The sequence below is a fragment of the Oncorhynchus mykiss genome, chromosome 13 (assembly GCF_013265735.2).
Source record: "Oncorhynchus mykiss isolate Arlee chromosome 13, USDA_OmykA_1.1, whole genome shotgun sequence".
Taxonomy (NCBI): domain Eukaryota; kingdom Metazoa; phylum Chordata; class Actinopteri; order Salmoniformes; family Salmonidae; genus Oncorhynchus; species Oncorhynchus mykiss.
Genome location: NC_048577.1, coordinates 13,321,720 through 13,347,843, shown reverse-complemented (window position 1 = coordinate 13,347,843; position 26,124 = coordinate 13,321,720). Strand labels below are relative to the sequence as shown.

General features: G+C 43.1%; 2 protein-coding genes across 2 annotated transcripts in view; one reads left to right on the top strand and one right to left on the bottom strand.

Moving 5' to 3' along the window:
- Window positions 1–1,476: 1,476 nt before the first annotated feature.
- On the top strand, window positions 1,477–16,329 carry LOC110487278. Its single transcript, XM_036940299.1, has 10 exons — window positions 1,477–1,638; window positions 2,042–2,359; window positions 3,351–3,752; window positions 3,910–4,209; window positions 4,326–4,358; window positions 6,191–6,292; window positions 6,529–6,559; window positions 9,988–10,037; window positions 10,160–10,194; window positions 15,978–16,329. The coding sequence occupies exons 1-10, from the start codon at window positions 1,569–1,571 to the stop codon at window positions 16,071–16,073; spliced, it is 1,437 nt and encodes a 478-aa protein (XP_036796194.1). The 5' UTR covers window positions 1,477–1,568; the 3' UTR covers window positions 16,074–16,329.
- A 9,292-nt stretch (window positions 16,330–25,621) lies between these two features.
- The window catches only part of LOC110485662, a 17,572-nt gene continuing 17,069 nt past the window's right edge, over window positions 25,622–26,124 (bottom strand). Inside the window, exon 3 of the mRNA XM_036940298.1 lies at window positions 25,622–26,124. This exon is cut by the window's right edge and continues 507 nt beyond it. The gene's annotated coding sequence lies outside the window, so the exon portion shown is untranslated.

Below are 26,124 nucleotides of genomic sequence, written 5' to 3'. Positions count from 1 at the left end.
CACCATGAGTTGTTATGAAACTTGCACCCATCCCTTCTTCTTACCATAGAGATGTTAATTCCTGTCGGCGCGATGCTGAAAATCCCGTTGGCTGTACTGACTCCGACAGCATGTCCCAAGCTAGCCATGTTTCCGTGAAACAGAGTATGTTACAATCCTGGGTATTTCTTTGGAAAGCAACTCTTGCCCTGATTTCGTCGACTTTGTTAACGAGGGACTGGACATTAGCGAGCAGTGCATCAATACGTGTTCATCATATTTGGAGTCCTCAATTTTTTCTGCATATTTGAAGTTCTCCACTTATTTTAAGTGTTTCTAAAATCCCCTATCGAGATAAATGAAGGGTGGAAAAGTGATTGGAATCATTTCCCTGTTTGACCGCTAGGTTGTATGGGTATTATGACATCTCCAATGTGGACACCTCTATTATTGCGCGTGTTTATGCAGCAAATGCACTATCACCACTTTGAAGTCAATATCTAGCTCTGGTCCAGGGCGCAGTCCTTCACTAGTAGAGGTTAGTAGAGGAACCCACACTCTTGCCATGGACCAGAGCTAATAGATATATCCATTTGTTTAATAAATGTCAAAGCAATACATTAAATATGACTAATTAAATGAATTCCATTGAAATATGATGTTAAAAGCACAATTGATTAAAATGTAAATAGCGTTCAAGTTTGGTTTTATTATGCTTCAGAACTGTCCCAGTTCTTGTCCATAAAAGTTCTATATGATCTATGGCAGGACGGCAGTGCAACTTCTCATCCACTAGGTGTCAGTGTTGTACTGCAAGGCGTCTCCAGATGCATTACACTACATCATTGTGTCTGCTCTGTGCATGTTGCCTACTTACCCATATGATTAATGAACTTGTGAAGACTACATAAAGAGAACAGCCTCAATTCGTCGGGACATGGACTCCACAAGGTGTTGAAAGCATTCCAAAGGGATGCTGGCCCATGTTGACTCAAATCAAAAAATCTAATTCAAAATGTGTGTGTGTGTGTGTGTCACTTGTTAAATACACTTCAATCAGCGTAGATAAAGGGGAGACAGGTTCAACTCCAATGCTTCCCACAGTTTCGTAAAGTTGACTGGATGTCCTTTGGGTGGTGGACCATTCTTGATACACACGGGAAACTATTGAGTTTGAAAAACCCAGCAGCGTTGCAGTTCTTGACACAAACTGGTGTGCCTGGCATTTACTACCATACCCTGTTCAAAGGCGCATAAATATTTTGTCATGTTATATGATCTCACATCCCATTAACAAACCCCTTAAAAGGAAGTGTGCCTGTATGTTGTACTTCCTCTCAGTCCTATTTTAAGACATTGTCATACTTTTCACACACACGCGCACGCACGCACGCACACACACACACACACACACACACACACACACACACACACACACACACACACACACACACACACACACACACACACACACACACACACACACACACACACACACACACACACACACAAAGCAGATCCTGTTTGCCTCCACCTAGAGCAGATGCTTCCACATCCACACAGAAGAGAGACTGCTTGCTCCTTCAAAGATGCTTGTCTGTCGATACCATCTCTCACTTTGGATATTTGTTCTGCTCATCTGTTATCTACAACTTTGGGGTAAGTACTTTAAATATGAATTGACTGACACTTATGTTGTAGATGTCAGGGTAAAGAAGTTAAGCCATTTCAGTCACAGAGATATTTCACTGATGTTTGGCATCAGTTCTGTCATCTTTATTTCCTGACAATTTAAGTAGTCTATTTGGATGGGGTAATGTGATCCTAGATCACAGGAGGTTGGTGGCACCTTAATTGGGGAGGACGGGCTCGTGGTAGTGACCACAGAGGAATTAGTCGAATGGTATCAAATACATCAAATACATGGTTTCCATTCCATTTACTCCGTTCCGGACATTATTATGATCCGTTCTCCCCTCGGCAGCCTCCTGTGTCCTCTATCTGTTTAGTGGAATGCAGTGTTTACTATTACTGGGCCTCACACTTGACTGCTCCTCCCCAGTTACAGTATCCTCAGACCTCCACCCGGTCTACCCCCCAACACCCTCCCTCACCCAGGCCTCCTCCGTAGAAAACACCAGCCTGGGGGCTGTGGTCCTTGTCTGTCGGGCCCCTGAGGGCCCTGGAGGGACCCTGTTCAGACTCCACCGGGTTAAAAAGCTGGTGGACACCATGACTTTCCCCAGTGAGAGACAGGAGGCCCAGTTCACAGTGAGAGTGAGGGAGGATTCAGCCCGGGAGGTTCTATACTGCTGCCTATATCAGAACAGCCAAGGGATGTATAGCCCATACAGCCACTATCTGACTCTGAAACAACAAGGTGAGATTTAGAGTTTTATACTGATTTTGGATCAGGCAGTTGAGAATAAATAATGATGAAAATCAAAGTCACAGAAATCTTTTTCTGCAATTTATTGTAACTGTACATGGAAATGCAAAGTGAGAAGCGGTTCTGAGGTTTATGCTAGGTTTAAAGCCTCTGGTGATGGAAGTCAATAAACACTCCCATCCGCTTCTCCACCACCACTGGCCAAACTGCCATAGGTGTTCTCAGTGGTTACGTGTGTGTGTGCATGAATGTGTGTATAGTACTGTTACACCCTGTAGGTTATATAGAAACCACAAACATCACGCCTGACAGTTAAGGCAGGAAGTGTGAATGACAACAGAGGGTAAACTTAAATGGCAGTTCTCACATTACCTCAGAGACCGAATATACAATTTCTGCTAAATATCCCATGTCTAAATGTATAGTTTCAGTACACAGTGCCTATAGACAACTGTGAATTTGGTTTGATAAAGTGTATTACAAAAGTAACAAGCTCCTGAATTCATCTCCTTGGAGTTGAAAGAAAGCTCCCTTCTTTACTTTTCTTATAATAGGAAGACTTCACCATGACAACCCCTTTATATCAAATCAAATGTATTTATAAAGCCCTTCCTACATCCGCTGATGTCACAAAGTGCTGTACAGAAACCCAGCCTAAAACCCAAACAGCAAGCAATGCAGATGTAGAAGCACGGCGGCTAGGGAAAAACTCCCCAGAAAGGTCGGAACCTAGGAAGAAACCTAGAGAGGAACCAGGCTATGAGGGGTGGCCAGTCCTCTTCTGGCTGTGCCGGGTGGAGATTATAACAGAACATGGCCAAGATGTTCAAATGTTCATAGATGACCAAATAACTTAAATTCACACAGTACACCTGATAAGACAGGAGAAATACTCCAGATAAAACAGACTGACCCTAGCCCCCCGACACATAAACAATTGCAGCATAAATCTCTCTCTCTCCCTCTCCCTCTCTCTGTCTAGGTGTAGCTTCTCCTAGAGCTCCTCCTCCTCCTCCTCCCCCTCCTCCCCCCCCTCTTCTCCCACCCATCCTCTCAGTTGATCCCCCAGGTGGTCAGGTGAAGCACGGCCAGACGTTATCCTTCCACTGCTCCCCCCCTCCTCCTCACTCCCAGCAGAGCCCGAAACCAGAGGCCTTCCTACTGCTGAGGACAGCTAAAGTGACTGGGCACTCCATGGGGAGCTCCATGGTCCACCCCCAGGCCTCCCTGGTGTCCCACTCCACAGCCCAGACCGGGGCCTTCCACCTGGGGCCCGTGAGGGGAGGCGAGGGGGGGTCCTACACCTGCCTCTACCAGGTTACAGTGCCTCGTCAGGGACCGGCTAATTCAACCGCCAGTCATCCAGTTCTTGTCACGGTCACAGGTGAGAGATCTGGTTGAGAGGTGAAATTACAGCTAGACACTGATCTAATGTCAGTTATGTATTTTATTCCCAATGGTTAAGGTTAGGATTGTGTGTGAGAAAAATCTGATACCCATACTCTCTCTCCATCTTTTCTCTGGTGGGCCTGCCATCCCAGAGCTGTTGCCGGTGCCCTCTCTCTCTCTCCAGAGCCAGGCTGGGGAGTGGGCCTTGGTGTGTACTGGCTCACCTGCCTTCCCTGGTGCCCGCTTCTCTCTATACCGCCTGGGAAGTACCTTCCCTGATGCCACCCGTAGTGCCCCCGCTACCCGACATCGTGCCCTTTTTGCTCTCTCATCCCTGCCTGCCCAGGACGGCCCGTTGACGGACCAGTACCAGTGCCAATACAGTTCCCTGCTGGGAGCAGAGTGGAGCCACTCAGAGAGAAGTGCACTGCTGGCTGTGCCTAGAGTCATAGGTCTGCATCTCTCTGATGTCTGTGTCTGTCTGAGCTTGTGTGCGTCAACTCACACCACTCAAGAGGCAGCCTTGAATTATTTTTCACCTATAATATTGTCTGTCATTGTCTTCCAGAAAAGACCACCATCTCCCCTTCCTCCTCACCAGGTAACTCACGGAACCACTACAATCAACAAATCACCCTCTGACGTGGTATTGATATTAGACACAGTGTGGGCTTGGTGTTTGGTATTGATATTAGACACATTGTGGGTCTGATGTTTGGTATTGATATTAGACACAGTGTGGGCTTGGTGTTTGGTATTGATATTAGACACAGTGTGGGCCTGATGTTTGGTATTGACATTAGACACAGTGTGGGCTTGGTGTTTGGTATTGATGTTAGACATAGTGTGGGCCTGATGTTTGGTATTGATATTAGACACAGTGTGGGCCTGATGTTTGGTATTGATGTTAGACACAGTGTGGGCCTGATGTTTGGTATTGATGTTAGACACAGTGTGGGTTTGGTGTTTGGTAATTGATGTTAGACACAGTGTGGGCCTGATGTTTGGTATTGATATTAGACACAGTGTGGGCCTGATGTTTGGTATTGATGTTAGACACAGTGTGGGCCTGATGTTTGGTATTGATGTTAGACACAGTGTGGGCTTGGTGTTTGGTATTGATATTAGACACAGTGTGGGCTTGGTGTTTGGTATTGATATTAGACACAGTGTGGGCTTGGTGTTTGGTATTGATATTAGACACAGTGTGGGCTTGGTGTTTGGTATTCATGTTAGACACAGTGTGGGCCTGATGTTTGGTATTGATATTAGACACAGTGTGGGCTTGGTGTTTGGTATTGATATTAGACACAGTGTGGGCTTGGTGTTTGGTATTCATGTTAGACACAGTGTGGGCCTGATGTTTGGTATTGATGTTAGACACAGTGTGGGCCTGATGTTTGGTATTGATATTACACACAGTGTGGGCCTGATGTTTGGTATTAATATTAGACACAGTGTGGGCTTGGTGTTTGGTATTCATGTTAGACACAGTGTGGGCTTGGTGTTTGGTAATTGATGTTAGACACAGTGTGGGCCTGATGTTTGGTATTGATATTAGACACAGTGTGGGCCTGATGTTTGGTATTGATATTAGACACAGTGTGGGCCTGATGTTTGGTATTGATATTACACACAGTGTGGGCCTGATGTTTGGTATTGATATTAGACACAGTGTGGGCCTGATGTTTGGTATTGATATTAGACACAGTGTGGGCCTGATGTTTGGTATTGATATTAGACACAGTGTGGGCCTGATGTTTGGTATTGATGTTAGACACAGTGTGGGCCTGATGTTTGGTATTGATGTTAGACACAGTGTGGGCCTGATGTTTGGTATTGATATTAGACACAGTGTGGGCCTGATGTTTGGTATTGATGTTAGACACAGTGTGGGCCTGATGTTTGGTATTGATATTAGACACAGTGTGGGTCTGATGTTTGGTATTGATATTAGACACAGTGTGGGCTTGGTGTTTGGTATTGATATTAGACACAGTGTGGGCCTGATGTTTGGTATTGATATTAGACACAGTGTGGGCCTGATGTTTGGTATTGATGTTAGACACAGTGTGGGCTTGGTGTTTGGTATTGATATTAGACACAGTGTGGGCTTGGTGTTTGGTATTGATATTAGACACATTGTGGGCCTGATGTTTGGTATTGATGTTAGACACAGTGTGGGCTTGGTGTTTGGTATTGATATTAGACGCATTCTGGGCCTGATGTTTGGTATTGATGTTAGACACAGACACAATTTCCACAGATTTGTCATTCTCCCAAAAATGTCCAATAATTATAACCTGGAAATTACAACGACATTTCCTGTTGCTGCAGGATTAGTTTCCTGCTGTAGCAAACTGGCTCTATCTAAGATAATACGTATGCATATGGGGGCTCGTTGATTGACAGGTGATATTGTCTTTCTGGTAGGGCTGACTGGAGTGGACTGGCCTCTGGTGTTGGGATATCTTTCTGTTGTGGTTCTGTTCTTCATTGTACTGGTGGGCGTGGGTGTGGCGGTGCAGAGGAAAGGTAATGTTACACCTGTTAACCTATACTCTGTTCCCAGAACAGTTTGTGCTCTCTTGTCAACCAGGAGCGGTTTACCTTAATAAGAGTTGGCAGGACAGCACAAACTGATCTGGGATCAGGCTAGTAAACCTTTAAAGAAATGTCCTTTACCATTCAAAATATGACATCACTGACTCTGTTCATTACACCTTTTCAGTTTTTAATTCTCTTCTCTCGTTTCTCTTCTCATTGTCCAGTTAAGGTAATGGCGGAAGAAAAGCGTAAAAGGTGGGTGTTGGATCCTCTATGAGTCTCTAACTTTCAGGGAAGTACAGTAATATCATAGAGCATGAGATGTTTTAGAATAGTTTTCTAATAGTATTTCTCCCTTTAGAATAGTTTCTAATAGTATTTCTCCCTTCAGAATAGTATTTCTATTAGTATTTCTCCCTTTAGAATAGTATTTCTAATAGTATTTCTCCCTTTAGAATAGTTTTCTAATAGTATTTCTCCCTTCAGAATAGTATTCTAATAGTATTTCTCCCTTCAGAATAGTATTTCTAATAGTATTTCTCCCTTCAGAATAGTATTTCTAATAGTATTTCTCCCTTCAGAATAGTATTTCTAATAGTATTTCTCCCTTTAGAATAGTAATTCTAACAGTATTTCTCCCTTTAGTATAATTTTTCAAATAGTTTTTCTCCCTTTAGAATAGTTTTCTAATAGTATTTCTCCCTTTAGAATAGTTTTCTAATAGTATTTCTCTCGTTAGAATACAGTGCCTTGCGAAAGTATTCGGCCCCCTTGAACTTTGCGACCTTTTGCCACATTTCAGGCTTCAAACATAAAGATATAAAACTGTATTTTTTTGTGAAGAATCAACAACAAGTGGGACACAATCATGAAGTGGAACTACATTTATTGGATGTTTCAAACTTTTATAACAAATCAAAAACTGAAAAATTGGGCGTGCAAAATTATTCAGCCCCTTTACTTTCAGTGCAGCAAACTCGCTCCAGAAGTTCAGTGAGGATCTCTGAATGATCCAATGTTGACCTAAATGACTAATGATGATAAATACAATCCACCCGTGTGTAATCAAGTCTCCGTATGAATGCACCTGCACTGTGATAGTCTCAGAGGTCCGTTAAAAGCGCAGAGAGCATCATGAAGAACAAGGAACACACCAGGCAGGTCCGAGATACTGTTGTGAAGAAGTCTAAACCAGTTAAGGATATGGCAGACATATGCCCCCTTTGGAGAGATTGGGTACCCCTAGTAAACTGAAAAATAAATCTGTCAAAAATTGCTAATATATGCAAATAAATTATTATTTGGATAGAAAACACTCTAAAGATTCTAAAACCGTTGGAATTATGTCTGTAAGTATAGCAGAACTCACAGGGCAGGCATTCTTCCAAACTAGCTTTTGTGGCCATGAAAGTTGGAGCAACTTTGACGTCATCGCCCCCACCCTTCCCAACCAGTTATGATTCTGGGGAGACTTTCTATCTCTTCCGCTAGATGTCCTCTTTCAGTAGAGCTTTGAATCGTTCAAATCCCGCGAGAATTGACCCTATGGGAGTGAAATTAGTGCGTGCCACGAGAAAATAGGCTGTGCGTAGGGGCGCGAATTGGTCCCAGCCATTCCTTTGTTCCAGCACTCAAGAGAAGGGCAGACGATGGCCGATTGAATTGAAGTTTGTTTTGTGTGTCTAAAACATCATAAAGCTTGCTTCTGCACTTAGTTTGACCTGTTTAGTCGACATATATGTAATTTTGAAGTTTTGATGCGCAACTTTTCCGGACCAGAGGACGTTTTGGGTGCATTTCTGCTGATGTTATTAGCAGTAGCTAATACAAAGACGCAAGACTTGAAACCAAACGATGTATTGGGTAAGTATGAAGCCTTCCAGAACATTCTGAACGAAGACCATCGAAGGTAAGGGAATATTTATGCTTAAATCTGTGTTTCTGTTGACTCCAACATTACGTAGAAATGTAGCTTGGAACTGAGCGCCGTCTCAGCATATTGAATAGTGTGCGATTTCTGTAACCTTAAAAATAAATCTAACAAAGCGGTTGCATAAAGCAGCAGTGTATCTTTCTAACTATATGTAGAACATGTATATTTAGTCAAAGTTTATGATGTCTATTTACGTTATCTTGCCGCGCTACCTAGATTTCCTGCGGGCATTTTTGAGTAATTTCTGAACTGAACTCACTGTAAATGGACATTTATGGATATAAATGGCATATTATTGAAAAAAAAAAAATGTACTGTGTAACATGTCATATTACTGTCATCTGATGAAGATTTTCAAAAGGTTAGTGAACGATTTATTTTTTAATCCTGCGTTTGTTGATTGCATGTTTTGGCTATTCAAATGAGCTGTGTCTGGTGGTGGTTTGACATATATATGTGCTATGTTTTCGCCGTAAAACATTTTAGAAATCTGACTTGCTGGCTAGATGAACAGGGTGTTTATCTTTCATTTGAGCTATTGGACTTGTTAATGTGTGGAGGTTAAATATTTTTAAGAATATTTTTGCGTTCCATGCGCCACCGTTTCAGCTGAACGTGAGAGGGTTGATTCCCAATTGGGAACCAATATCGTAGACAGGTTAAAGCCGGATTTGGATACAAAAATATTTCCCAAGCTTTAAACATCCCAAGGAGCACTGTGCAAGCGATAATATTGAATATCTTTATGTTTGAAGCCTGAAATGTGGCAAAAGGTTGCAAAGTTCAAGGGGGCCGAATACTTTCGCAAGGCACTGTAGTTTTCTAATAGTATTTCTCCCTTTAGAATAGTTTTCTAATAGTATTTCTCCCTTTAGAATAGTTTTCTAATCGTATTTCTCCCTTTAGAATAGTTTTCTAATAGTATTTCTCCTGTTACGGTGCGTGAATGAGGACCCAAAAGCGAATTAATGTAAACAGAGCTTCTTTAATAACCAAACATAGGTAGGCTCAGATGGACCGGCAGATTCCGACAGGACAGGACAAGGTTGCAGCAAACATGACGATAGTCTGGTTCAGGCATGACTAACACAAACAAGAATCCGACAAAGACAGAAACAAAAACAGAGAGAGATATAGAGGACTAATCAGAGGGAAAAAGGGAACAGGTGGGAAAAGGGGTGACGAGGTAGTTAGGAGGAGACAAGGAACAGCTGGGGGGAAAGAGGGGGAGAAAAGGTAACCTAATAACGACCAGCAGAGGGAGACAGGGTGAAGGGAAAGGACAGAAACAAGACACAACATGACAATACATGACATCTCCCTTTAGAATAGTTTTCTAATCGTATTTCTCCCTTTAGAATAGTTTTCTAATAGTATTTCTCCCTTTAGAATGGTTTTCTAATAGTATTTCTCCATTTAGAATAGTATTTTTAATGGTATTTCTCCCTTTAGAATAGTTTTCTAATCGTATTTCTCCCTTTAGAATAGGTTTCTAATAGTATTTCTCCCTTTAGAATAGTTTTCTAATAGTATTTCTCCCTTTAGAATAGTTTTCTAATAGTATTTCTCCCTTTAGAATAGTATTTCTAATAGTATTTATCCCTTTAGAATAGTTTTCTAATAGTATTTCTAATAGTATTTCTCCCTTTAGAATAGTTTTCGAATATTTTTTCTCCTTTTAGAATAGTTTTCTAATAGTATTTCTCCCTTTAAAATAGTATTTCTAGTAGTATTTCTCTCTTGTGTCTAGAGAGGGGGCTCTTCTATGGGCCAAGCTTCATTCCGGGGACCATATTCTTGGTGAGTGTTTGTAAGTGAATAGAGTGATTCAATGATCTCATGTCTCATAATGCCTTCATATAGTCATCAGCACTGACATCCTTCTTTACATGATTCTGTTTGTTTGTGTTGTTGTTTTCCAGACCTCACCCTCAAACGTGTTAGCATTACCTCTCAGGTAAGGTCTCTCTCTCTCCAATTCAACTCAATATACTTTGTTATTTATCTAAAAAGGTCAACCTACTCTCATTGACTTCCTCCACCTTTTGGACACCTAAGCAACAACCACATGTCTAATCATACATCACAACTCTCTCTCTCTCTCATAGACTTTATTGACATGGAAAGTTAAATGACTTACATTGTCAGAATATATATATATAAGAAATTGAGGGACCAACAGCAATAACAATAGTAGTAGTGGAAATGGGATTACCATGAACAGCAACTACAACAACAATATCAATGGGAATAATAATACATTAAAGCAATGTTAGTAGACCAGTCTCAACCTGACTGAGAAGCCACATGGCTTGGTATGAAAAGCAAAACAACATGGGAAATATTATTGACATTACATTGCACTTTTTATTGGCTGACCCTCAGGTTGTGTGCTCCCTGAGTCTGTACCTAGTCAGTGTTTCCCTCAGTTTTCTATCAGTCACAGTGGTCAGATAGTCTGCCACCATGTACTGTCTGTTTAGAGCCAAATAGCATTGAAGTTTACTTAGATTTTCTTGTGGTGTCTTTCCATTAGGTGATGTATTTTTATTTTTGTTTTGTGATGATTTGTTTGGGCCAGATTTTCTGAGTTCTGTCCTGAGGCTCTATGGGGTTGGTTTGGGTTGGTGAACTGAGCCTCCGAACCAGCTGGCTGAGTGCTGTCCTGAGGCTCTATGGGGTTGGTTTGGGTTGGTGAACTGAGCCCCAGAACCAGCTGGCTGAGTGTTGTCCTGAGGCTCTATGGGGTTGGTTTGGGTTGGTGAACTGAGCCCCAGAACCAGCTGGCTGAGTGTTGTCCTGAGGCTCTATGGGGTTGGTTTGGGTTGGTGAACTGAGCCCCAGAACCAGCTGGCTGAGTGTTGTTCTGAGGCTCTATGGGGTTGGTTTGGGTTGGTGAACTGAGCCCCAGAACCAGCTGGCTGAGTGTTGTTCTGAGGCTCTATGGGGTTGGTTTGGGTTGGTGAACTGAGCCCCAGAACCAGCTGGCTGAGTGCTGTTCTGAGGCTCTATGGGGTTGGTTTGGGTTGGTGAACTGAGCCTCCGAACCAGCTGGCTGAGTGCTGTCCTGAGGCTCTATGGGGTTGGTTTGGGTTGGTGAACTGAGCCCCAGAACCAGCTGGCTGAGTGTTGTCCTGAGGCTCTATGGGGTTGGTTTGGGTTGGTGAACTGAGCCCCAGAACCAGCTGGCTGAGTGTTGTCCTGAGGCTCTATGGGGTTGGTTTGGGTTGGTGAACTGAGCCCCAGAACCAGCTGGCTGAGTGTTGTTCTGAGGCTCTATGGGGTTGGTTTGGGTTGGTGAACTGAGCCCCAGAACCAGCTGGCTGAGTGTTGTTCTGAGGCTCTATGGGGTTGGTTTGGGTTGGTGAACTGAGCCCCAGAACCAGCTGGCTGAGTGCTGTTCTGAGGCTCTATGGGGTTGGTTTGGGTTGGTGAACTGAGCCCCAGAACCAGCTGGCTGAGTGTTGTCCTGAGGCTCTATGGGGTTGGTTTGGGTTGGTGAACTGAGCCCCAGAACCAGCTGGCTGAGTGTTGTCCTGAGGCTCTATGGGGTTGGTTTGGGTTGGTGAACTGAGCCCCAGAACCAGCTGGCTGAGTGTTGTCCTGAGGCTCTATGGGGTTGGTTTGGGTTGGTGAACTGAGCCCCAGAACCAGCTGGCTGAGTGTTGTCCTGAGGCTCTATGGGGTTGGTTTGGGTTGGTGAACTGAGCCCCAGAACCAGCTGGCTGAGTGTTGTCCTGAGGCTCTATGGGGTTGGTTTGAGTTGGTGAACTGAGCCCCAGAACCAGCTGGCTGAGTGCTGTCCTGAGGCTCTATGGGGTTGGTTTGGGTTGGTGAACTGAGCCCCAGAACCAGCTGGCTGAGTGCTGTCCTGAGGCTCTATGGGGTTGGTTTGGGTTGGTGAACTGAGCCCCAGAACCAGCTGACTGAGTGCTGTCCTGAGGCTCTATGGGGTTGGTTTGGGTTGGTGAACTGAGCCCCAGAACCAGCTGACTGAGTGCTGTCCTGAGGCTCTATGGGGTTGGTTTGGGTTGGTGAACTGAGCCCCAGAACCAGCTGACTGAGTGCTGTCCTGAGGCTCTATGGGGTTGGTTTGGGTTGGTGAACTGAGCCTCAGAACCAGCTGACTGAGTGCTGTCCTGAGGCTCTATGGGGTTGGTTTGGGTTGGTGAACTGAGCCCCAGAACCAGCTGGCTGAGGGGACTCTTCCCTTGTTTCATGTGTTGACATTATAGGACTTAGTGATGGAATGTTTTGGGGTCACTTGTTTTTAGATGGTTGTAAAATTTGCAGGCTCGTTTTTCAATTCGAATAAGGAGGGTGTATTGGCCCAATTCTGAATATTTCTTTGCACTTGCAATACAGTCTTGCAAAACACTGCATGTAGTATTTCGATGGGATGTTTGTCTCATTTAGTAAATTCATTATTAGAGATTGGACCACATACTTCCCTGCCATATAGAGCAATTGGTTCTATAACTGATTGGAACATTTTGAGCAAGATTCTAATTGAAATTTAGATTTTAATGTTCCTTTTAATGGCATAGAATGCTCTTCTTGCTTTGTCTCAGCTCGTTTACAGCCATGTGAAAGCTACCTGTCTTGTTGATATTTAGTCCTAGATACGTGTCATTTTGGTGTGTTGTAATAGAACTGTGTCCAAATAGAATCATTATATTCAGGTTTATTAGGTTAACTGTCAGAGCCCAGGTCTGACAGAACCTGTGACGGCGATCTAGGTGCTGCTGTAACCCCTCCTTAGTGGGAGACAGCAGCACCAGGTCATTTGTGTACAGCAGACACTTGATTTCGGTGTTGTGTACGGTGAAACCAGTTGCTTCAGATTCGTCTAATGTTTTTGCCAATTCATTAATGTAGATGTTAAATAGTGTTGGACTTATTGAGCAGCCCTGTTTCACTCCCTGTCCCTGAGAGAAGAAGTCTGTTTGCTTGTTGTTAATTCATTAATTAATGTAGATGTTAAATAGTGTTGGACTTATTGGGCAGCCCTGTTTCACTCCCCGTCCCTGAGAGAAGAAGTCTGTTTGCTTGTTGCAAAACACATATTTGTTTTTAGTGTACATTGATTTAATAACATCATTATGTTTTCCTCCAATACCACTTTCTATTAGTTCATTAAAAAAACATACTTGTGTGTCAAATTGAGTAGATTGGGCCTTTGTTTTGGTTTACTTGTTGGTCAATTAGAGTGTGGAGGGTGTAAATGTGGTCTGTTGTACAATTTCTTTTTTTTTAAATTCTGGCTTCTGCTCAGGACGTTGTGTTCATCAAGGAAATGACGTAGTCTACTATTTATGATACTGCCGAGAATTTTCCCCAAGTTGCTGTTAACGCAAATTCCTCTGTCATTATTTGGGTCAAATTTGTCTCCCTTTTTATAGATTGGTCTGACCAATCCTTGGTTCCAGAAATAGGCGGAAATGCCTTCAGTGAGGATAATGTTGAAGAGTTTGAGTATAGCCAATTTGAATTTGTGATCTGTAAATTTGATCATTTTCATTTAAAATACCATCAGCACCACAGGCCTTTTTGGGTTGGAGAATATATTGTTTTTCCAATAATTCTTCTTCTGTAGTTGGGGTATCCACAGGATTCTGATAGTCTTTGAATGCTGATTCAAGTATTTTATATTGTTCTTGTATATCTTTTTGTTCTGGGATCTTTGTTATATTGCTGTAGAGGTTTGCAAAGGTGATTTCTCCACATATCGCCATTTTGGATAGCCAATTCCTCATGATGAGATTTGATTCATTTATTCAAATTCTCCCGGAAGTGGTTTGATTCTATGGATTCCACAATTCCATCCAGCTGATTTCTAATGTGCTGTTCCTTTTTTGTTCTTAGGGTGTGTTTGTATTGCTTCAGTGTTTCCCCATATTGAAGGCGTATATTGTTGTTGTCTGATTCTGTGTTTTGCATTAGATATAGTTCTCAATGACTTTCTTCGATTTTTGCAATCATTATCAAACCATTTTTTATTATCTATTATTTTTGGTTTGCTCTTCTGTTTCTTTAGATTAGCCAAGGAGGCTCCTTTGTCAAATACAGTGGGGCAAAAAAGTATTTAGTCAGCCACCAATTGTGCAAGTTCTCCCACTAAATAAAGATGAGAGGCCTGTAATTTTCATTTTCATCACTTCAATTATGACAGACAAAATGAGAAAAAAAATCCAGAAAATCACATTGTAGGATTTTTAATGAATTTATTTGCAAATTATGGTGGAAAATAAGTATTTGGGGTTTGAAGCTGGGGTGTGGCTCGTCTGGGTTGGTTTGAAGCTGGGCTGTGGCTCCATCAGGTGTGGGACTGCCGGGGGTGGGGGGGGTAGGCCTCGTCTGGGTGGGTTTGAAGCTGGGCTGAGCTGAGCTGGGCTGGCCTGAGCTGCACTGGCTGTGGTGGGCGTTGAGGTTGGTGGTGCTGTGGCCGGGGCTGGGGGAGCCTGGGTGCTGGTCCGGGGTGTTGCCTTAGTGATCTCGGGGGTGGAGATTGTTTCGCTGTTTCTGGGTGGAGAGGTCGGGTTTAAAGTCCTTGAGAGTCTTGGCAAGGATGGTGACTGTCTCCCTGTACAGGTGAACATGGTCCTAGAGACAGTCCAGATCGAGGGTGGGATGGTGGGCCAAGTGTACATTGACGTTTATTCTTTGGATTGTGGCAGGGTGGAAGTCCTTCCTCTGTAGAAGGGTTGACACCACGATCCAAGAATTGGGGGAAGATTGCAGAGATCTCTCTCACTCTCATTTCTGGGTTATATTGGCAAGGGAAACATATGTTAACATTTCCAAAGCAAGTGGAGTAGATCATTTACAGTAAAATGAACGGTAAACATTACACTCACAGAAGTTCCAAAAGAATAAAGACATTTCCAATGTCACATTATGTCTATATACAGTGTTGTAACAATGTGCAAATAGTTCAAGTACAAAAGGGAAAATAATGAAACATCACTATGTTTGTTTTCACAACGGGGTTTGTTCTTCACTGGTTGCCCTTTTCTTGTCACAACAGTAGTGAGCACATAGCCGGTCTTCTCCTGAGAGCCATGTCTGCCTACGACGGCCTTTCTCAATAGCAAGGCTACGCTCACTGAGTCTGTACATAGTCAAAGCTTTCCTTAAGCCTGGGTCAGTCACAGTGGCCAGCTATTCTGCCACTGTGTACTCTCTGTCTAGGGCCAAATAGCATTCTAGTTTGCTCTGTTTTTGTTGTTGATTCTTTCCAATGTGTCAAGTAATGATCTCATGTGTTGGTTGGGTCTAAATGTGTTGCTGTCCTGGGGCTCTGTGGTCTCTGTCTGCCTCCCTACTGAACACAAACACAATTTGAGTCAACTTCCCATGACTGTGACCTGGGCCAGCCTGCATGGGCCCTCCTCCTCTCGTTAGCTGTAATCATCTCATTAATTAGCTTGATGAGGTGGACTTATTAAGCTAAACCCTCTCCCCAGACAAGGTGCTAGTATATGGGTTACCGTGGACAGAGTCACCACGATGCTATCGTCACGACTTCATGTGAAGCTATAATCCATCAGGGGAAACGGACTGTCTTTGGATCCTAATTAGCCTTCTAAAGGAAGTGTTTAGATTTTACGTAATGAAACCACATTTGTGCGTGCATGTGTTGCTTCAAAAGAAAAAGGAAGTTTTCAAATTTGACTTAAATGTGCTGTAATAATGAAACCGCGTGTGTGTGTGTGTGTGTGTGTGTGTGTGTGTGTGTAGGAATGGGGTAACGACGACAGAGCAGCAGAGACAGCCTTCAGCAGGTCCCCTCCATGGAGAACTCTCTCTACATTTGGCAACACACCATCCTCCTGACCTCTTTCACCTCTCTCTCGTTCCCTCTATTCTCACTCGCTCGCTCGCTCTCTATTCCTTTTTCTGTCCATCTTCTTATGTCTCTCTCCCTGACCCTTCTCATCTCTATACAGTACTTCTCTTCATGCTCCCTGTCCTTTCTGATCTCTCGTTCTCTCTGTCACCTTTCCTTTTCCTCTCCATCCTTCTTCTCTCTCTTTCCCTCTCCATCCTTCTTCTCTCTCTTTCCCTCTCCATCCTTCTTCTCTCTCTGTCCCTCTCCATCCTTCTTTTCTCTCTGTCCCTCTCCATCCTTCTTCTCTCTTTCCCTCTCCATCCTTCTTTTCTCTCTCCCTGAACCCTTTCCCTCTCTATCCCTCTCTTCTCTCTCCCTGAACCCTTTCCCTCTCCATCCTTCTTTTCTCTCTCCATAAACCCTTTCCCTCTCTATCCCTCTCTTCTCTCTCCCTGAACCCTTTCCCTCTCTATCCCTCTCTTCTCTCTCCCTGAACCCTTTCCCTCTCTATCCCTCTCTTCTCTCTCCCTGAACCCTTTCCCTCTCTATCCCTCTCTTCTCTCTCCCTGAACCCTTTCCCTCTCTTCTCTCTCCCTGAACCCGTTTCTTTTCTATCTATCTATATTCATTTATCTAAAAGGTCAACCTACTCTCTTTGACTTCCTCCACCTTTTGGACATCTAAGCAACAACCACATGTCTAATCAGACATCACAGCTCTCTCTATCTATGGGAAACATGTTCTCTCTGTTTACATTTATGGCTGAAAAAATAGCCGTGATTACAGGAACAGAGAAGTCCACATTTCCTCTAACGTGTTGAGTTTCACAAGTTTGCATTAGGTCACTTTCACTGAATCTTATTGAATTTCATCAGTTGTTTCATGTACATAAAATGTATTTTATAATAAAAGCTGTAATTTAATTCTAGCGGCTTCAGGTGTTTGAGTGTGATGCACGTGGACTTATTTTCACTCTTTTCTGAAAGTAAGGCCACATGTAAAAATATGTGAAATGTCCCTTTAATCAAGAGTATTCATTTGCCCAACAAATGTTTTTAACATTGAAGTTCCATGAAAGAGACACTAGAGGGCACTCTCCGTGAAGAGTTCGTACTTTAACAGCGATAGCTTCTCTTTTACAATTTTTCAGCTGGAAATGATTGAACGTGCGTCAGTTCAGCTCCACCTCGCCAGTTTAATGTCTCACCCACAGTTATTGTCAGTGGAAAAACGTAAGAGAGGGCCAGGTTACAGCAAACCCTAGACCTCTGGAACAATGTGTTCACAATACATACAGGAGAGGAAACCACATATTGTCATGCATTATAATCAGATGTGTGGTTGTTGCTTAGATGTCCAAAAGGCAGAGGAAGCCAATGAGACACACTGCTAGACCGATACTGAGCGACAGCACAACGCATTACTAAAGGTAGAGCGAGGAGAGAAGTATTGTGGTGATACATCACTGATACTTGTTTATGAGTTTCTATTACAGACTATAAATCACACAAGTAATAGTAGCATCATTGTACCGGTGGCAATTGGTCAGAAAGGCCACTCTGTATGACTCCTAGTTGTTTAAGTCGGACAGGGTTGACATGGGATCGCTGCTAGCCGGACCTGTGAGTTTACAGGTGGCCGTGAGATAAGACTTCAGGAGATAAGAGCTGCTGACGATTATCTGTGTCCCAAATGGTACCTTATTCTTAATATAGTGCACTACTTCTGACCAGGGCCCATAGGACTTTGGGCAAAAGTAGTGCCCTGCATAGGGAATAGGGTACCCACTAATCCAGCACCACTGTTCAAGCCAAAGGCTGCTCTCTATTCAAAACACTCCACATGAATATGAGTTAATGGATGACCTGGGCACCCTACTTCTTTACTGTAGTACTTCACTGTCAGTATATTGCCTGCTATATGGGGACACACGTCACCCTATGGGGCCTGGTCAAAAGTAGTGCACTACATATAGGGAATAGGGTACCATTTTGGATACATCCCAGGGATTTTTATTGTATGAATATGTAACGGCCCATGATGGATTGAATAAGTGATGTGATTGTTGAGCACACAAATCTACAATCCCTCAGGTCAGGCCGAAGGAAGCAGAAATATCATTGTTTTAAAGGTGCCTGGAAATAGAGAGACTGTACAGTAGGACCACGACACCCTTGCTGAGCATCGATGGTCACGTTCCTGAACGATACATGTCCTTTATTTAGGGTCAACACCGATGCTTTTTTCACACGTCCTGCTGACCCTGTCAATACCGTGATTATCACATGGTCCTTTACAGCACCGTTCCAAACACTATGGAGGATGAATAACCAGGCCCGCTCAATACAGCTCTGCTCAGTAGTGTGAAAAGAGTACGACCCTCCCTCTTCAACCATAAGATATTCAGAATGACCCTCCCTCTTCAACCATAAGATATTCAGTAGCTCTGAGAGTACGACCCTTCCTCTTCAACCATAAGATATTCAGTACGACCCTCCCTCTTCAACCATAAGATATTCAGAATGACCCTCCCTCTTCAACCATAAGATATTCAGTACGACCCTCCCTCTTCAACCATAATATATTCAGTAGCTCTAAGAGTACGACCCTCTCTCTTCAACCATAAGATATTCAGTAGCTCTAAGAGTACGACCCTCCCTCTTCAACCATAATATATTCAGTAGCTCTAAGAGTACGACCCTCCCTCTTCAACCATAAGATATTCAGTAGCTCTAAGAGTACGACCCTCCCTCTTCAACCATAAGATATTCAGTAGCTCTAAGAGTACGACCCTCCCTCTTCAACCATAAGATATTCAGTACGACCCTCCCTCTTCAACCATAAGATATTCAGTACGACCCCCCCTCTTCAACCATAAGATATTCAGTACGACCCTCCCTCTTCAACCATAAGATATTCAGTACGACCCTCCCTCTTCAACCATAAGATATTCAGTACGACCGTCCCTCTTCAACCATAAGATATTCAGTAGCTCTAAGAGTACAACCCTCCCTCTTCAACCATAAGATATTCAGTACGACCGTCCCTCTTCAACCATAAGATATTCAGTAGCTCTAAGAGTACAACCCTCCCTCTTCAACCATAAGATATTCAGTACGACCCTCCCTCTTCAACCATAAGATATTCAGTACGACCCTCCCTCTTCAACCATAAGATATTCAGTAGCTCTAAGAGTACAACCCTCCCTCTTCAACCATAAGATATTCAGTACGACCGTCCCTCTTCAACCATAAGATATTCAGTACGACCCTCCCTCTTCAACCATAAGATATTCAGTACGACCGTCCCTCTTCAACCATAAGATATTCAGTACGACCCTCCCTCTTCAACCATAAGATATTCAGTACGACCCTCCCTCTTCAACCATAAGATATTCAGTAGCTCTAATAGTACGGCCCTCCCTCTTCAACCATAAGATATTCAGTACGACCCTCCCTCTTCAACCATAAGATATTCAGTACGACCCTCCCTCTTCAAACATAAGATATTCAGTACGACCCTCCCTCTTCAACCATAAGATATTCAGTACGACCCTCCCTCTTCAACCATAAGATATTCAGTACGACCCTCCCTCTTCAACCATAAGATATTCAGTACGACCCTCCCTCTTCAACCATAAGATATTCAGTACGACCCTCCCTCTTCAACCATAAGATATTCAGTAGCTCTAAGAGTACAACCCTCCCTCTTCAACCATAAGATATTCAGTACGACCCTCCCTCTTCAACCATAAGATATTCAGTACGACCCTCCCTCTTCAACCATAAGATATTCAGTAGCTCTAATAGTACGACCCTCCCTCTTCAACCATCAGATATTCAGTACGACCGTCCCTCTTCAACCATAAGATATTCAGTAGCTCTAAGAGTACGACCCTCCCTCTTCAACCATAAGATATTCAGTACGACCCTCCCTCTTCAACCATAAGATATTCAGTAGCTCTAAGAGTACGACCCTCCCTCTTCAACCATAAGATATTCAGTACGACCCTCCCTCTTCAACCATAAGATATTCAGTACGACCCTCCCTCTTCAACCATAAGATATTCAGTACGACCCTCCCTCTTCAACCATAAGATATTCAGTACGACCCTCCCTCTTCAACCATAAGATATTCAGTACGACCCTCCCTCTTCAACCATAAGATATTCAGTAGCTCTAATAGTACGGCCCTCCCTCTTCAACCATAAGATATTCAGTACGACCCTCCCTCTTCAACCATAAGATATTCAGTACGACCCTCCCTCTTCAAACATAAGATATTCAGTACGACCCTCCCTCTTCAACCATAAGATATTCAGTACGACCCTCCTTCTTCAACCATAAGATATTCAGTACGACCCTCCCTCTTCAACCATAAGATATTCAGTACGACCCTCCCTCTTCAACCATAAGATATTCAGTACGACCCTCCCTCTTCAACCATAAGATATCCAGTAGCTCTAATAGTACGGCCCTCCCTCTTCAACCATAAGATATTCAGTACGACCCTCCCTCTTCAACCATAAGATATTCAGTAGCTCTAAGAGTACAACCCTCCCTCTTCAACCATAAGATATTCAGTACGACCCTCCCTCTTCAACCATAAGATATTCAGTACGACCCTCCCTCTTCAACCATAAGATATTCAGTAGCTCTAATAGTACGACCCTCCCTCTTCAACCATCAGATATTCAGTACGACCGTCCCTCTTCAACCATAAGATATTCAGTAGCTCTAAGAGTACGACCCTCCCTCTTCAACCATAAGATATTCAGTACGACCCTCCCTCTTCAACCATAAGATATTCAGTAGCTCTAAGAGTACGACCGTCCCTCTTCAACCATAAGATATTCAGTACGACCCTCCCTCTTCAACCATAAGATATTCAGTACGACCCTCCCTCTTCAAACATAAGATATTCAGTACGACCCTCCCTCTTCAACCATAAGATATTCAGTACGACCCTCCTTCTTCAACCATAAGATATTCAGTACGACCCTCCCTCTTCAACCATAAGATATTCAGTACGACCCTCCCTCTTCAACCATAAGATATTCAGTACGACCCTCCCTCTTCAACCATAAGATATTCAGTAGCTCTAAGAGTACAACCCTCCCTCTTCAACCATAAGATATTCAGTACGACCCTCCCTCTTCAACCATAAGATATTCAGTACGACCCTCCCTCTTCAACCATAAGATATTCAGTAGCTCTAATAGTACGACCCTCCCTCTTCAACCATCAGATATTCAGTACGACCGTCCCTCTTCAACCATAAGATATTCAGTAGCTCTAAGAGTACGACCCTCCCTCTTCAACCATAAGATATTCAGTACGACCCTCCCTCTTCAACCATAAGATATTCAGTAGCTCTAAGAGTACGACCCTCCCTCTTCAACCATAAGATATTCAGTACGACCCTCCCTCTTCAACCATAAGATATTCAGTACGACCCTCCCTCTTCAACCATAAGATATTCAGTACGACCCTCCCTCTTCAACCATAAGATATTCAGTACGACCCTCCCTCTTCAACCATAAGATATTCAGTACGACCCTCCCTCTTCAACCATAAGATATTCAGTAGCTGTAAGAGTACGACCCTCCCTCTTCAACCATAAGATATTCAGTAGCTCTAAGAGTACGACCCTCCCTCTTCAACCATAAGATATTCAGTAGCTCTTAGTGTACGACCCTCCCTCTTCAACCATAAGATATTCAGTAGCTCTAAGAGTACGACCCTCCCTCTTCAACCATAAGATATTCAGAATGACCCTCCCTCTTCAACCATAAGATATTCAGTACGACCCTCCCTCTTCAACCATAAGATATTCAGTACGACCCTCTCTCTTCAACCATAAGATATTCAGTAGCTCTAAGAGTACAACCCTCCCTCTTCAACCATAAGACATTCAGCAGCTCTGTGTGTTTTACTAACTGAAGTATTTCATTCATTTCGCTGTTCTGCCAGGTATCAAAAGAACAGAGCACACACCCACACAGGGCATGCAAAACGTCCATTCATCTAGAACACACACACACTTGCCTGTGAGTAGGGACTATTACTGGCGTCGTACACCTGGTATCTGTATGGTGTTTGTCAGCATACCTGACTGTTGTAGGCTACTGTAGGCTGACAATGCCCCACCCAGTCCTAGGAGGCCATGCATACAATAGGGAAATAAGGTTTTACATGGCTCCTTGTAAATGAATGGGAGATGAACACTGAACTATTGCCTACCGATCCCATCTCAGTGAAGAAGGCACACGGTGTTTACTGGCATGTTGGGTTACAAAACGCACATAACTCTCTGATTATTCTGTCCTTGCCACAAAGACCCATTACAACAGACCTACTAATCCACCCAACACCGTCACACCACAACGCTACAGTCGTGCATTCAGGCTGTTGGATGAATGTTTTGTCAAGGTAACATTCAGGTCAAATTCAGGCTTGTATAAAGCTGCTTTGGTTGGAGATTTGCGTTTACAGAATTGATTATTGAAGGCATAGTGCAGATAGATCTTGTAGTATTTTGCTCATCGGTCCATTCATTGGGCCCCGATCATGTGCATGTCATTGTCAGCAGTCAAGTTTTAAGATAGAGCACTTGTAGTACAAACTCCGGAAATGTTCAATTCTATACTTGATCCCTTCATGTGGTGGTCTCCACACTGTCATTGTCCAGGTGTCATCATTAAAGTATGTGATGAGGTGTGTTTGATTTATTCTTGAAATTGAAGTTCTGTCAGGTGAAATATCATTTTGATGTTCTATATCAACTGTTAGGTTGACTTTCCATGTAACTTGGTATCATACAATATTACTCAGATAAAATGTGTGTATTATGAATGAGTTGTTATATAGACGATGGTGCTGGATAATCGTGTGCGTGTCATATTATTCATTTTGCACACCGCCAGCGTTGCTATGGCAGCACCAATGACAGACAGCCCATAGTGTTTGCCAGCACCAATGGGCTGCGTCCAGTCAGACTGGAACTGTTGAATTATTCAAAGGAGAGATTGGGGAGGTCACTAAAAGTGTGATATTCAGATCTTATGATCTCACCTGTGTGGTTCAGTGTATGGTTCAGTGTATGGTTCAGTGTATGGTTCAGTGTATGGTTCAGTGTGTGGTTCTATGTATGGTTCAGTGTATGGTTCAGTGTGTGGTTCAGTGTATGGTTCAGTGTATGGTTCAGTGTATGGTTCAGTGTATGGTTCAGTGTGTGGTTCTATGTATGGGTCAGTGTATGGTTCAGTGTATGGTTCAGTGTGTGGTTCAGTGTATGGTTCATTGTATGGTTCATTGTATGGTTCAGTGAGCGTGTGATTTGATTTATTTCATTTAACCATGCTAGTCAATTAAGAACCCATTCTTCTTTATAATAATGGCCTGGGAGGAGGTAAAAGGCCTCCTGTGGGGACGGGGGATAAACATTCTCTTGTTAAAGAACTGTAAGACAAAACAGACAGAAGACACTGGCAACAGCACAACCAGAACAGTAAATAAACAGTGGATGGGTGTGTGTGTGAAGTGAAACAACATTCTTCCTTACATAAGGAAATGCAAACTAGTGACAGCTAGAAACAGCTGCATGTCTCAACAACCTGTTCATCTATTTGTCCTTTGAACTCCTCCAGGGACACCAGGTCCTGTCGATAGGTTGGCTTGGATTCCAACACCAGAGGGAACCACCCTTTTCCCATGCTTGGTCCTAATTCGGTACTGTTAGCATAAAACAAGATTGAGATCTGAGTTGTATGTGTTCTCATTTCGAGCTGGAAGAGAGGATAGATAAAACGTCATTTTTCCTAAAATGGTCTTCAGAATAAAATGTGCCAGTGTTTTGTTTGTGTCCACAACACTAGAGATCACAGTGGTGAGTTGGACCTCTCTGATTGGTGACAAAACGAAGGGCTGCATGACACAGAGTCAAGAGCCTTCAGTGTGGAGCGTGAAGCTTGCTCATTAATAGTATCACCATAGTCCAACACAGAGAGAAAAGTACAATGAATCAATTCCTTTCTGGCAGCAAAGGAAAAACAAGCTTTGTGTCGGTAGAAAAACCCAAAACGCAGCTTGAGTTTCCTGACAAGGTTCTCTACATGAGTGGTGAAGCTCACATTCTCATCCACCCAAACTCCCAGATATTTGGATGTTTCCAAGGTATTAATTACATGGGTTTCAGTGTTTATTATTGGAAAATACCGTACAGGTTTTAGAGGAATTCAGAACAAGCTTCAAATGGAACAGATTCTGTTGAAGGATGTTAAAACAGGGATGTTAAAACAGGTTGAAGGATGTTAAAACAGGGATGTTAAAACAGGGATGTTAAAACAGGTTGGAGCTTTTTCAAAAGCCAAAGTCAAACTGCTGCCACTTGAATAAGGAACAGTGTCATCCGCATAAAAACGTACATCAGCTGCCTCAATATTTTTCCCAATTTAGTTGAACTACAGACAAACAACAGGGGACCTAAAACGCATCCTTGAGGCACAACTCTACGGCACAGAGCGCAGAAGAAGTACAGTGCATTCGGGAAGTATTCAGACCCCTTCTCTTTTTCCACATCTTGTTACATTACAGCCTTGTTCTAAAATGGATTAAATAAATAAAAAATCCTCATCAATCTATACCCCATACAATACCCCATACAACACCCCATACAACACCCCATACAATACCCCATACAATACCCCATACAATACCCCATACAATACCCCATACAATACCCCATACAATACCCCATACAATACCCCATACAATACCCCATACAATACCCCATACAATACCCCATACAACACCCCATACAACACCCCATACAACACCCCATACAATACCCCATACAACACCCCATACAACACCCCATACAATACCCCATACAATACCCCATACAATACCCCATACAATACCCCATACAACACCCCATACAACACCCCATACAATACCCCATACAATACCCCATACAATACCCCATACAATACCCCATACAATACCCCATACAATACCCCATACTTGGCCACTGTTAAAACTGTAACGTAAAGCGGGTACAGCCTCAGTGTTCCCACTAAACGCTCAGCCTCAGTGTTCACAGTAAACGCTCAGCCTCAGTGTTCACAGTAAACGCTCAGTCTCAGTGTTCACAGTAAACGCTCAGCCTCAGTGTTCACAGTAAACGCTCAGCCTCAGTGTTCCCACTAAACGCTCGCTGGAAGTTGCACAGAACTTTCCCAACCTTCAAGTTAGCCAGCCGCAACTTCCAGCACGCGTTTAGCTCAATCATTGTTCGACACAACCACCCAAAAAGGGCAAGGTACGTGTTAGGCGTTTTAACTTGAAACAAAACTCTACTAAGACACACCATTGATGTCATTGTGACTATGCTGTCATTCATTGATTGAGTGTATGACATGTGTACGCCGTATGCCTGTGTCAACCCAGCCCAAAGGCAGTAAAAACTGGGCAAGGCTCGTGAGTTATCCCGTGACAGTGGGTGATCCACCCTGCTGATACAACAGCTCCTCACATCACCACTACTGTGTGTGTGCACCTAGTCCTTCTTCCTTGAAGGTGTGTTTCAGTAGCAATCAGACACAAACATGAACGCAGAAAGACATTGGGTTTACATGTATGTATTTGTTCATCTTGACTACTTTATGGAAATCAGAGACATACTGTACGTGCCAAAAATCATCTTGCATAAAAACACTATCTCTGATGAATGATTATGCTAGAATGGTATCATACATTAGATTTTGCGGTATTTACTATGTTGACTGACTTGATTTGTGACGGAATGTAGGTTACATTTATTAATGATCACTTATTAAATGCACATAATTATATCATAATGCCAACTTACATTCTGTAGAAACGGCTTATCTATAGTAAATAGAAACTACGGGGAAGGAAATATTGTCCCAAAATAGATTTGTCACAAAATGTGCATTATATACATATCCATATAAATCCATGCTGAGACATGTGCTTCAGAAACAATACAACGCAACCCATTTCAACGTCCTTCAACCCTCACAAAAACCGTACT